This window comes from Taudactylus pleione, unplaced genomic scaffold (genome assembly GCF_031769625.1).
Source record: "Taudactylus pleione unplaced genomic scaffold, aTauple2 ptg000673l, whole genome shotgun sequence".
NCBI lineage: Eukaryota > Metazoa > Chordata > Amphibia > Anura > Myobatrachidae > Taudactylus > Taudactylus pleione.
Window position 1 is genome coordinate 1,784,905 of NW_028285075.1, and position 13,507 is coordinate 1,798,411.

The 13,507-nt window shown below is 41.7% G+C and overlaps 1 protein-coding gene across 1 annotated transcript in view; it reads right to left on the reverse strand.

The window, feature by feature from the left end:
- The window catches only part of CAMTA1 (calmodulin binding transcription activator 1), a 1,701,345-nt gene extending 1,688,131 nt beyond the window's left edge, over positions 1 to 13,214 (reverse strand). The window contains exon 1 of the mRNA XM_088455852.1: positions 13,059 to 13,214. Within this exon, the coding sequence (XP_088311978.1) occupies positions 13,059 to 13,128 (70 nt within the window). The 5' untranslated portion in view covers positions 13,129 to 13,214. The remainder of the gene's footprint in view (positions 1 to 13,058) is intronic.
- Between the last annotated feature and the right edge of the window lie 293 nt (positions 13,215 to 13,507).

Sequence of the window (13,507 nt, forward strand, 5' to 3'; positions counted from 1 at the left end):
TTTTGTTTACCTTCAAATTATGGTCCGGTAGTAACAGTTTGCAAAGCACATATTTGAAGAGAAGACAAAATCACGTCTAAGGACTATTTAACATGTGCATTTTGTTTTACTAATGATTTTATTTAAGATTATTTGTAATCCAAGTTTAACCATTACAAAATAGAAAGGATATGAAATAAATAACGAACATGGGAAACTTGCTATAACATTAAGGGCCATATCCAATTAGCCACGAACACTGTTCGGGCGCTAAGTGATCCCCACGATCGGCGAAAAACAGGGATTTTTCGCCGATAATCCCCGATATTTTTTTCTCCCTATCCTATTAATTCGGGCAAATTAATAGGATAGTTCGCCTGTTAACACATAGGCGTCGCAATAAGCTCGCGGCACTATGTGTTCTCGCTTTTGGGCAAAAAAACGGCACTTATGGATTTTTTGGGACACATCAGGTCCCGAGAAAAAACCCTGATAAGTGCAGTCAGGCCGACTACGGTGCTAATTGGATAGCCCCGAGTGAGCTAAATAGCCGCAGCTAATTGGATATGGCCCTAAAGGGTAAAACATTTTATAGTGCCTTCCCCCTTTTGCATCTGTGATCTAGTCAGGCTCCCAGGGCGGAATTCAATTGTTTTTCGCGGCCTGGATCTCCCGTCTAAAGTGACGGGAGATTGCGGGTCGCTGTTCAATTCTTCTAGCTTATCGCGCTGATCTCGCCCAAAGTGGTAGGGTTTAGCTGCCTAAATCGGCTAACCCCGACCAAAGTGCTGGGTGCGATCGCAAAAGTGCCGGTTGGGCGCCCAAACAGGTCCCTTTTCACAAATTTCAGTTCGCACCCCTCTGGAGCTGCGAGCTGAAATTGAGTGCTGGCAGCTGATCGCGCCCGACAAGAGCAACAATTGAATAGCTCCGTCGGGCGAGATGGGGGCTGGAAACAATTGAATTCTGCCCCCAGTGTCCAACACTACTACAACTGAAATGTTCTACAACAAAAAATGGCACACATTGGGCTCGATTCTATTCAGCGCGATGTAAATAGCTCCGGGAGCTCACTCCCGGAGCTATTCAATACACCGCGCTGACAAGTCCGACTAATGATTTCTTCTCTCATCCCCCCGGGGATGAGAGAAGAAATCCGACAAAAGTCCCGGCGCAAGGCTGTTTTCTGCTCTTAGCGCCGGGAAAACAGCCTCGGCCGGAAAGTTAGGTCGGGGAAGCCCCGTTATCGCGCCTAAACACCCTGTTTAAGGTGCAATAACGAGCCTTCCCCGACCTAACAGCGATGAATTGAATAGCTCCGGGAGCTATCTCCCGGCGTTATTTACATCGCGCTGAATTGAATCGTGCCCACTGTAAAACAATTACAATTAGACCCTGCTGGTCTTCTAAATATGTTGTGATCCTTTCATTTGTTTTGTTATTTGGAATCACACTCCCTTTCAGCATATAGGAGTCTTATTTATAAATTTGGAGCACTAGAATGAACATACACAATGTAAGCAAGGGCTTGTCACTCAGCACTATGATGTCTCCACTCAGACTAAAGCAGCCAAGCCGTAGAGAAGACCTGCTACACACGTCCAAGCACTGAGCCCTCTGTGGAAAAGGGCCCAAAATTAAATTATACCCTGGTCACGTGCTGCCATCATTTGCCCACCAATACTCAATCACCCATTAAAGAACATAGAAGGACGCCAGGTGTAACTAGTCTGATACAAACAGTCCACATACGGCAAGATAACACTAACAGCAATGTTCGCTTAACAAAAATCAAATTTGCTTCATAAAAAAAAAGCAACACAACATTACTCACAGAAATTGCCTGAAATACAAATAATGGTTTGATTAATTTTTTAATGGGGCATTTATGTTGATTAAGTCATTTAATAAACCAAGTGATACATTTGGATTATTCATTTCCTATGTTGTTCATGCTGTGGATACTTAAGAGAAACAGGATATTCCTGTTTTTATGGGCACTGCTACTGTACTAAAACCTACAATACTTAAAAAAAAAAAAGGGGGGGTGGGCAATGAAACCAACCACTGTAAAATAATTACCTTTATATACACACTTGCCTTTTAAAAGTATTGTCAATCCTTTACAAGTAATTTGTTTTATTATATGGAACCATTCCATGTTTTTGCTTTGCAGTCAGACTTTCTATAATGCACTATATTGGCTTGAACAAGAGCAAGACTAGGATGATATTGGCCAAAAATACAAAATGATAAAGCATTTAGTAGGTAGACATACTGTATGCAGAGCATGAGATTTACTAAAGCCGGCCATGGTCGTTGTGGCCAGTTACTAGGCATGACTACTTTCCAATTCTGTGGCGAATGTGGCTGAATGAAAGATAGTATCACGGATCGACCCGGGTCACAAGTAAGAAAGTATTTACTGATGATAAACACATTATTTTCTAACTAGCCCCCAAAAATATTATATTTAAATCAACTTTTGGTGCCACAAAGTTGTAATGGTCTGGCCAGCTTGGTAGAAAATAAACTAAAACCCACAATTTAAAACCCACAAATATATTTATCTAGATCAACTCTAAAAAAATGAGGAGAGGATATAGCTATTAAATTCCACATTAAATTCTTTCTTTATTTTTTTTTTTGTTGGTGCCCACTGCCTGCGATTGTAGGTTCAGCCACTTACAGGGCATCTCACTCACCGAAGCCGCTCACAGCCCTCTTGAAGGTTTGCTCTATACAGGACTCGCATAGCAGGTAGCCAGACTAAATGTGGTCTCAAATATTTAGGTTAGTTTTTACTATGGTCTGTTTTTTACCTTACAAAAAAAAAAATTTGAGTTGGGTGTTCGCAATAGATTTTCAATGTACATTTGTCTCTTGTACCTTGGATTTAACCCACCTTTATAAAACACATAAAAGCAAGGTTTCCTTAGCACAAAGTCTAGTAACTAATGACCAAAAAGTTAACTATAATTACACTACAGACGGATGAGGAAACAATCTGGTAGGATGTCCACGTTACTGGCCCATGGGAACTTATATTTACATATTCGTGTATGAGCAGATTGATTAAAATATATTTTACTATGGACACAAATCATTTAAGCTTGGCATACACGTCCAGATAAAATGTCTGTCGGTCTGACAGGCATTTTATCTGGCAGCATGCCAGCCACATACACCGTATTAGCCCGACGTCTGCGGGCATACACAGCCCGATGCGGACGACAGTTTACCTCTTAAATATCGCATTGGACGTGCATGCTGGACAATCCGGCATGCCCGACCGAGCAATATTTAACCCTCGGTCGCCCGCACAGGCTACAATTATCTGGGTGATCCGCGGATATCGGCTGGATCGCCCCAATAATTGTAGCGTGTATGGCCAGCTTTAGAAATGGGTGCAGAGATAAAAGAAGAGTTTTTCTCTTTCTTGGGATGCGATGTAAACCCAACATGTTGGGTGACCCAAGTTTTCTTCAACAATCCAGTATTGGTTTGATAAACGTAATAAGCTCACACGATTCAAACAGGTAGCAAATGTTGCCGTTGAACCGCTTAGGGAGTTCTGCTCATTCACAAGTACTGGGCTGCGTCACAGAGGTCTCTGCTGGCCTTCAAACAGTGTTGTGCACAAACTTGAGCAAGCCAGAAATGACAGTGGGGGGAATTCAATTCAACGCGCTATTAAACAGCGACGGGAGGGACTCCCGCAGCTATTCAATACACCGTGCTGTTTGGGCGCGCTAAGGATTTCTTCTCGCACCGCCTTGGGGATGCGAAGAGAAATCCGACCAAAGTGCCGGGTGTGCGGCTGTTTTTCTACATAGCGCGGCGCTAATGGTCAGAGAATGCCGGGTACCGCGCCTTAACACCCTTGTTAAGGCGCAATGACCGTGATAATCGGTATTCTCTGATCAGACAGCGCACTGAATTGAATAGCTCCGGGAGTTCGCTGCCAGCGCTATTCAATTCGAATCGATTCGCCCCCAGTGAAGTCTTACAGAACAAGGAGATATCAACAATAGTTGGTGATATAAACTAGGCGCCTAAGTTGAGCTGCAGTCTACAGGTTCTCTATTCATGCAGCTTTGCCTATAAAAAAAATTTCTGTTTTCAGCAAGATATTAACATCTAAAAATAGACAAATTGTACTTTTATTTAGCTGGGATATCTCAGCCAGCCAGGAGAAACCTCTGAGACCCCACATTAATTACAAACAATATGAAATCCCTGGTAATTTTATGGGTTTCTTCATGCTCTCTGCACTTTATATTCCCTAAGGAGCCAACATGGATCATAAAATTTTACTGCACACCACACCAAATCAAAAATGATCTTTGTCATCCACAAGTCTATTTTGTAAGTTTTCATATCCTCCGAGACTTACAGACTGTATTTCTGAGCTTAACTGTAAAGGCAGCGTATAGCCACAAGCTATTCTAAATGACCAAGTATAATGGAATACTTTTATTAATACAGCCGTTGCTATGGAGCCAAATATACATATTGTAATAAAAAAGAAACATATTGATGGGAAAAAGGAAAATATTAAAGATAGGAATCAAAGAAAAAAAGGGCCTTTGTAATTATCACTCAAAAACACAAGTTTTTCCAATCTAAAAGGCACTAATACACCAGACATCTTACACAGTGTTATCAGGGCCACCTGCGGTTCTCCCCCTCATTCAAACACTGTAAAGTAATTAATTGGATACCCAAATCTTTTATAGTGTTCTCTCTCAAAAAACACTTCCTTAGATTATATTGCAGTTGGGCCTATAGTTTTGATATTCTCTGGAGGCTTATTAAAATTTGGGATTGAAGTATTACAGATGCAATCATACAAAACACAACGTAAGGGAGGTTTGCTAATCCCAAAAATACTGCACTATTTCTACCAAAGCAGCGTAATGTTCCCACACCATAGCGCTGGGGCCTACGACTAACTATGGTACAAAATAACATTTGTAAGATTGCTGCTATACAGATATCCATATGTACAGAAACAAGTTAAATGTATGAACTTTGGCATGTCAAATGCACCTGTACATTAAACAATCTTTCAGCATCAGCTTTCCTACATGAGGCGCCTACTCCATGCACTACAACAGAGCTTCATATCCAGTCCTCGGGACACACCAACGGTGCATGTTTTCCAGGTCTCCTCACAGAAATCATTAGCACCATCTGTCGATCTTTTACAATGGGTCAGTCAGTAATGAATGCACCTGTGCTACAGAAGGAGGAGATCTGAAAAGCATCCACTGTTGGCGTGTCCCGAGGACTGGATTTGAGAAGCACTGTGCTGCATAACTCAGTCTGTGGCTTCCAGTTGCCATCAATTCAGACTAAAATGTTCCCTCCCCCTGTGCAATATCCTGTGTCTGTCTCATCATGACCGCAGCACAGGTCATATTCAAACACCAACCGTCATCCCAAGTGCTGCCAAACATCACTGACAGTTGTTGTCGCTCCTCTATTTGAACAGTGAGAGAAGAGAATGTGTTACTTGAGATGAGAGAGGAAAAACGTGTTACTACACAGGTGAGGGAGGGGAATGTCAAATGTATTACTACTGGGGGAAGGGAGGGAATGTGTTACCACACGGGCAACGGAGGGGAATGTGTTACAATAGAGGGGAGAGAGCGGAAATGGTTTCTCCAGTGGAGAGGGAGGGAAAATTGTTACTTACAGGTGTGAGGGAGAGAGATTGTATTTTTACACAAGGGAGGGAGGAGGGAGGGAAAGGTGATACTACAGATGTGAGGGAGTGGAATGTTAGTACACTGGTGAGGGAAGGTAATACCTTACTAGAGCAGGGATGCATTACTATAGGGGTGAAGAATATATATATACATATACACACACTCCCACATTTGTTCTGACTGACTCATCGTCGACCAGCCCAAACCTCTGGACCTAGAAACATGAAAATCAGGGAGTATATTCCTTCCATGATGTAGGTGCCCACTAATGGTGCATACACACGATCAGATTTTTTCTTCAGATATGGACGATAACGATTTAAAAATCGTTCAGTCGTTCATATCTGATGGAAAATCGTTCATATCTGACATGCCTGAACGATGGACGATCAACGATGCGCGTTCCCGTTTGTCAGATAACGATATCTGACATCTGATGGGTTTGCAGTCAGACTTGGACGATTCCATTCATTTTAATGCAGTCAAAAATCGTTCAATCGTTCAAAACTTTGGTCAAATCGTTCAAATCGTTCAGATCGTTTAATCGTTCAATCGTTCATCTGACAAATCTGACAAGTCTGACAAATCTGACCGTGTGTACGCTCCATTAGAAGGGATTTTTTAGAATTTGACTCCTAAGGGGGTGAAAAGGGCTAAAATGTTTCCTCCCCCTGTGCAGTGGCCTGACGGTCTCATCGTGACCACAGCACAGGTCATATTCAAACACCAACTGTCATCACAAGTGCTGCCAAACATCACTGACAGTTGGTGTGACTCTATTTGAATAGTGGGGAAGGAAATATGTTACAACAAGGACGAGGGAGGAAAAGGTGTGCAATGTGTTAGTACACAGGTGAGGGAGGGTAATGACTTACTATAGCAGGCGAATGATTAATGTGTTACTGGAGTGGTGAGATGGAAACAGTAACGTATCTAAGGTCTACCTGGGTGAAACCGGGGACATAAGCCAGTATATATAAATTAAAAAATATATAGTGCCAAAAGCAGCCATCTGACCACTCTATTACACTAGATACCAGAATACAGTAAGAGATGGAGGGAGAGAGGAAAGATAAGTAAGCATTGCCCGCAGAGTGACTACTAAGAAGTGATACATAACAGCCCTATCATCACCACTGTATTTCTATAGGGCCAACATATTACCCATCCCTAGCTCTAATGTACCTGACTCAACAAAATTTACAAACTCGATCATATAAATCAGGGGTAGGCAACCTGTGACTTTTCAAGTGTGTGTATAAGCAAGCTGAGACTTGTAGTTCCTGAGCAGTTGCAAAGTCACATGTTGCCAAACTATGTTTTGAAATGGTATCAATTTACCCTTTAACAAAGCACAATTGGAGCAACAGGGATGGCATAGAAGTTAGCATTACCGAAGGAATGAAATCATGAGTTCAATTTCTGGTCATATGTGGAGTTTGTACATTTTCCCTGTGTTTGTGTGGTTTTCTTCTGACACTGGTAGGTTAGTTGGCTGCTGATAAAAATTAACCCTAGTGTGTATGTGTGATAGGGAATACAGATTGCAGGGACTGATGTGAATGACTGAAATATTCTCTGTAATATGCTGCAGAATATGTGCGCTATATAAATAACTTAAATAAAATATAGAAGCCAATACTTTTGGAATGCACCCAACCATTAAAATTTTTAAAATACAAATAAACTTGACATGGGTCATAACCTAACAAGTTAATGCTGCAAAGAATAAATATGTATCTTTATAGGGTAATTATACTAAAATGTAAATATACACTAGAAATGGCAACTTCTACCAGTCACAAATATACAAATCGCACACGGCACCTCCAGCGTTCTCCTTGGAAAATGTTGCCAGCCGTGTGGCATCAAGTGGCCGCCTTTGCAATAATGAAATGTTGAAATCCTGACCTTATATTGATTTCAACTCGAGATTAACATTTCAAATATTAATTCTTCTCTTCTTAGAGGCCCAGTTGTCTGCAGCTTTTTCATAATTAAAGTCTGTAGGATGTGGTCCCTCTAGTGAAATCACCATCAGATTATTTAGTGTGCTCTGCTTTCTTAAACAGGTTCTAATTCGTTTTAGAGTAGAGAATCCTTAGAGCTGACCAGATACTGCCCCTACTTGCCATCAGGACACAGCCAGCCAGTCCTATTTGCTGGCTGGACACAGTTGGCAGCACTACCCAGATACTGCCCCACTTTCTGGCTACACAGTCACAAGGTTCACAGTAGGCTCTCTTGGTACAGACTTCTTGCTTGCAATCAGGTGCGAAAAAGTAGAGTGGTAAATCAGTACCATTTTAGGTCATCCTCTTTATATTACCAGCTGATAAAATAGGGATTGCTAGATATATAAGAATTTCCAAATACTTTTACACTAGTTACAAACAAGCCATTTTCTGGTTCCAAGACATTCCACACACAATCATTCAATAAGCAGAGGTGAGGGCGTGTAAAATACACTGTTTCACCACAAGCAACGTTTGAGTTTAAATATACTCAGTTCTCTGCTACAAAATAGTTTACGTATTGGTGACTTGTATTTTAGGTTTAGAGGAGCTATAATAGGCACCGATTTAAAGAAGAAGAAAAAAAAAATAAAACTAGGGAAAGTTCCATTTTGGCCTAATCTGAGCTAAACGTTATTAACAACTCATAATACTTTGGAAGCACAAATTTGGCCTCACTTATTGACACCACAGGACCCCTACCAGTTTGATAGTAGCCCCACATGATTACTTTGTGTAGTTTCAGGACCCTGCTCCTTCCATTACCGAACTCTCAAGTATGCGCTTTCTGCTGCCTCCATCCCCCTCTGCTTCTATTCTTACTAACACAATCACACAGGTGGACAGGCCATCACCACCCGCAAGATCAGCTCATCTCCTGAAATATAACACATTGTTGTGAAAATGTTGATGTCATCCACTTCAAAACGGAGGAAATAAAATTTAATACAATATGGTACTTGGGTCTGGGATAAACAACCCTTTCGGGGCTACGTAAGTATTCTAACCCACACTCCCCTTCACCCCCTAAAACAATTGAGTATCGCATGCCGAGAGATCAGTCACGATAAAGCAATTGAAACGTCCCCTTTGAATGGATGGGTTACTTGAGTTTATTTGGTGCAAAAGAGCAATGTTTCGGGGCTGCTCAGGACCCCTTGTATAGCTTGATAAAGGGTGCTGAGCAGACCTGAAACGTTGATGTTGCTTACACCAAACAAGTAGTTTATGCATTCAAACGGTTTCCAGAGTGCCATTCCTTTCTATCTCCATATTGATCTCTCTCCCTTCTTGTGTAAATACCACCTTACAGGGCACTTTCTTCGAAACAGATCACCTTAACTCAACAGCATGCGATTTTGGCATATTGTACAGCATTCAACAAAATAATTGCATAATTACTTTGGTATCTAGCACACAAAGCAGCATGACCTTTTGAGGATGCATGGCAACAGCACAAAAGGATTTATTCTACCCATTTTTAGAAGCAATTACTTTCTTCACAATAATAATAAAAAATAAAAAAAAAAGTCAGAAAATAAGAAAGCCAAAAGGCAGAACATGACAGACTTCTTTCACTCATTATACTCAGCAACAAATGCAGCTTTCCACTCGACCAAAATCTGTAGTAAATTACTACAGGGATGTATTACTACAAACAGAAGAAATAAAAAGCCAGACATTTTGGCTTAAGGTGCTTTAAAGCCCTTTTGCTCCAAAGTAGTTTGACCTTGTATTTGAACAGATTGTCCAGAAAGCAAAATAAAACCTTTAGAACTGCTGCTAAGTCATGGCGAACTGTGGCTTATGAAAGAGGCAAGTTCTAAAACCCTAAGCGTGCAAACCTTTTATTTAGCAAAATTTACACAGAAAAATGAGCAATAAAGGATTCTAATTACACATTAATAACGCGATTATATTTGAATTCACATTCTGCAAGATAATAGTCTTCCAATGTTTGTTTTAGTACATGCAATACATACGCACACGCATGCACCATGCAAAGATAAACATACCTAAACAGTCACCGGCAATGCTCACGCAGCAATCTGTTAGACTGCCATTTAAATTTACAGTTCAACATTTGCATAGTAAAGCAGCCTTAAAAACAAGCTGTTAAGACTATTATTACACCATTTTGTTCACTATCCCTTGTCCTATTTTAAATGTTACAATACATAATTCAAAGTAATTAAAAAAAATGCTAAAGCAGATATTTAGCTGTGCTGATGGTAGGAATACAGAACAATGTATAAATAATTGATATTAATGTTTAGTAGACAGGACTGACACAAGGCAGCTGATTACTGAAAAAAGGGGATTCCCTGGTCTGCAGTCAGCACCTTGGATAGCAACCAGAAAATCTGCTTCCTAACATTGACTACAGTATAAATAAAACTAATCGCACGAAAAAAACAAGTACGAGGTTCACAATTACAGGTACAAAAAATAAAAAGTAATCTATAGATAAAATGCCAATATTGCACCAGCCTTGCTCGGATGAAATATGATGTCACTCAATCACTTAAATCCTCTCCTGCCAAGTAGTTTCTTCTATATTACTGCCAACGTATAAATAAGGTCAAATCAAGACCGACTTTGGAGACATTTCCAGTCTTTTTTTTCAGACTGAGAATGCAAAGTAACAGAATAAAATGCAACCCCTATTATCAGTCATCATACATAATTTGCACTATATTAGCTTAGCTATAAAGGGGAAAGGGGCTGTAGTAAAAATGGAAAACAATCTAAATAAAATGTGCAAAGGCACAGTTCTTTAAAACCTTGCACACAGCATTATAAAGTTCAATAGCAAACATTACAAGTAAATCACCTCAGCTAAAAAGCATTAATATATTTTAATACAATGAGGGTGTCCATATAATCATCTAGAATCTGAGTCGAACTTGCATATTTAAGATGGAGGCAAGTGATGTATTCATATCAAGTTACACAAAATAAATCTAGGTCCAGAAAGTGAAGGAGAGCTCTGTGAAGTCACACTGGGTGCCCCTATTTTCACTGTTAAGAGTACTAAGTAATTATTCTCATTAAATGATGGAGTCAGCTTCCAAAGGAAGCATTGCTATACATGGGCCACACCATTACGTACATTAAAGCTGAAGGGAAATTAACCATTAGGAACACTATCTGCTAAGTCTGATCCAAAATACATTCTTAGTCTGCAAAGTTTGAAAACCCCATTATGCTTGACAGGTCAAGGTTATCTTATAAAGGGAATAGCTAGTCATGTCTGATGCATAATCAATGACTGAGAAACAGGAAATCTGAGCAAAAAAATAGATCTGTAATACACCAAAATTTCATATTTTATACCTGTTGTTCTATAGAAAACATAGAACTAAGATGGCAAACTGGCCAAGCTTTTTGTCTATAGGTCTGACAACACCACACTGTACATTTAGACAAACATGTAGTGGGCACATCTACCCACACTGGCAAAAATAGCAATATACAAAAACTAGGGGGTTCAAAGCTTTACAAAAACCTTAACCACTGCCCTGCAAATATAGTCTGCATTATTGTGATTAAATGTAGCTGCCTATATGCATTAAATATGTATATATTGCAATGAACATGGTGAACATAGCCAAGAATGTCCTTGGGAGATTAAAAACAAAACAAAAGTCTACCGATATTACTTCTGTTAAATATATTGGTGACATCAGTAAGTATTGAGCTCAATTTTCTTTGCAAAAAATCCCAGACGCATAACCATACAAGCTAAATTAGTGCAACAAGATACTGTAGTGAAGAAAACAGTACTGTGCTGTTACATAACTCATGTTTTAATAAAATATATTTCCACGGCTCTTCTCTCAAAAGGCATGGTAATAGGTCGTCAAAACACTTTACCAGCACCTAGGTCCTACAGAATAATTAGCAATGTTAAAAATACAATGGTTTTCCTTTTGACTAAAAGAGAAACAATAAAATGTGTTGGTACTATTTTAAATAGTGAAGTAAAGTCATTTAGCATGCCAATTAAAACATACTTTGTGGTATCTTAAGTTAAAATGCTAATGTGCCATTTTTCTGAAAACGTTGGAGCATTTGAGGGGAAAAAAACAGAATCAGCATGTCTATAGTAAAAGATGTTCATAGTGCATCACTACCCCCTTGTGGATTTCACATATATTAAGCGTTACCCTAAGATTATCAAATTATGTGTGTGTATATATATATATTTTATTTTTATTTATTTTTTTCACACCAGCATTGCAATTTTAGCCTTTACTGTTAAAAATAAAGGTGCATGCTGATTGTTGTTAGATGGTGCCACAAAATAAGAGAAACTAGACTATATAGAAGTGCCTTATTAGAATGTTGAAGTGCCATCATTGGCAGCCAAGTATGCCACAGATATATACTCCACTTACGTATATTTTGTAAATACATTGCACTTCCTATGCGTAACAGCTCATCCCTAGATAAGGAAAGAGTGTACAGCTAAACAGCCTGTTTGCATTAAGCTAGCAAGCATTACGTAAGACAGGTATTACACTTACGACAACCCCCTAATATAGCGTTATACAGCAAAACAAACCAGAAACACCACATTATTAGATGCTTTTGAAGTGTAGACCTATTCTAGTACAATAGTAAGTCCCCCCTGATATGGTGCCTGTTGTGTATGTGCCATGTGCTGCTGCTTGCAGTGTAAAAAAAACTTCATGATGCTGGTTTTGTGGAAAGTTTGGTGTATATGTCAGGGCGCTGACCCAGGTGTGAAGGCACTGAGCCCAGCATGAGGGCGCTGACCCAGATGTGAAGGCTCGGGGTCTGGCACGAGGGGTGCTGCCCCCAATGTGAAGGCACAGAGTCTGGCATGGGGGTGCTGCCCCCAAAGTAAAGGCACTGAGCCTGGCATGAGGGGCACTGACCCCAGTGTGAAGGCACAGAGTCTGGCACAAGGGGCGCTGACCCCAATGTGAAGGCACGCAGTCTGGCGCTAACCCCAATGTGAAGGCACAGAGCTGGGCGCTGACCCCAATGTGAAGGCACGGAGCCCGAGGGGCGCTGACCCCAATGTGAAGGCACGGAGTCTGGCATGAGGGGCGCTGACCCCCAACGTGAAGGCACCGGTCTGGCACGAGGAGCGACGACCCCAATGTGAAGGTACTGAGCCTGGCAAGAGAGGCGCTGACCCCAATGTGAAGCCACTGTGACTGACCCCCCCATCCCCAACATAAGGGCAACCAATCCATCCCCCTTGACCATGGAAGCCAACCAGCCACCACGGATCAGCCAGTATAAAGGCAGGAACGGGGGCAGCTCCCAGCAAGACGGGATCCCTCAGCCCTGCTCTCCAGTCTCCTTCCCCATTTACCATACTTTCCGGGGCTTTGGCGCCGGCTCTGGCCGCTGACAGGTCCCTCCGCCAGGCTGTTGATGGACATGACGAGGTGGTGCCGAGCTCCCGTGCTAGATACACCCCGGGACGTTGCTGAGGCAGGGAGACATGCCCCGGGCCCCCTCCTCCTCTTTCCCTGCCGGGGCGCCCGCTGAGGGGTGGCAACGGTGACAGTTGACCCGCCGGTGACCCGCCGGTGAGGAGGCTCGGTGCTGCCGGTGGCCTCAGTGTGTGGAAGTGAGGGGAGCGGTGTCAGGAAAGTGTGCCCACTCCTCCGCCCGCCTCCTCACAGCCCTCCCCTTCTCCTCCTTCTCCTCCCCTTAGCCAGCCGCCTCTCCTCTCACTGTCTCCCCTGCCCGCCCGGCTGCCGCTCCCCCCTCCCGACACAGCACACCCCGGCCTCAGAGGGGGCAGCCCCCCCCGGG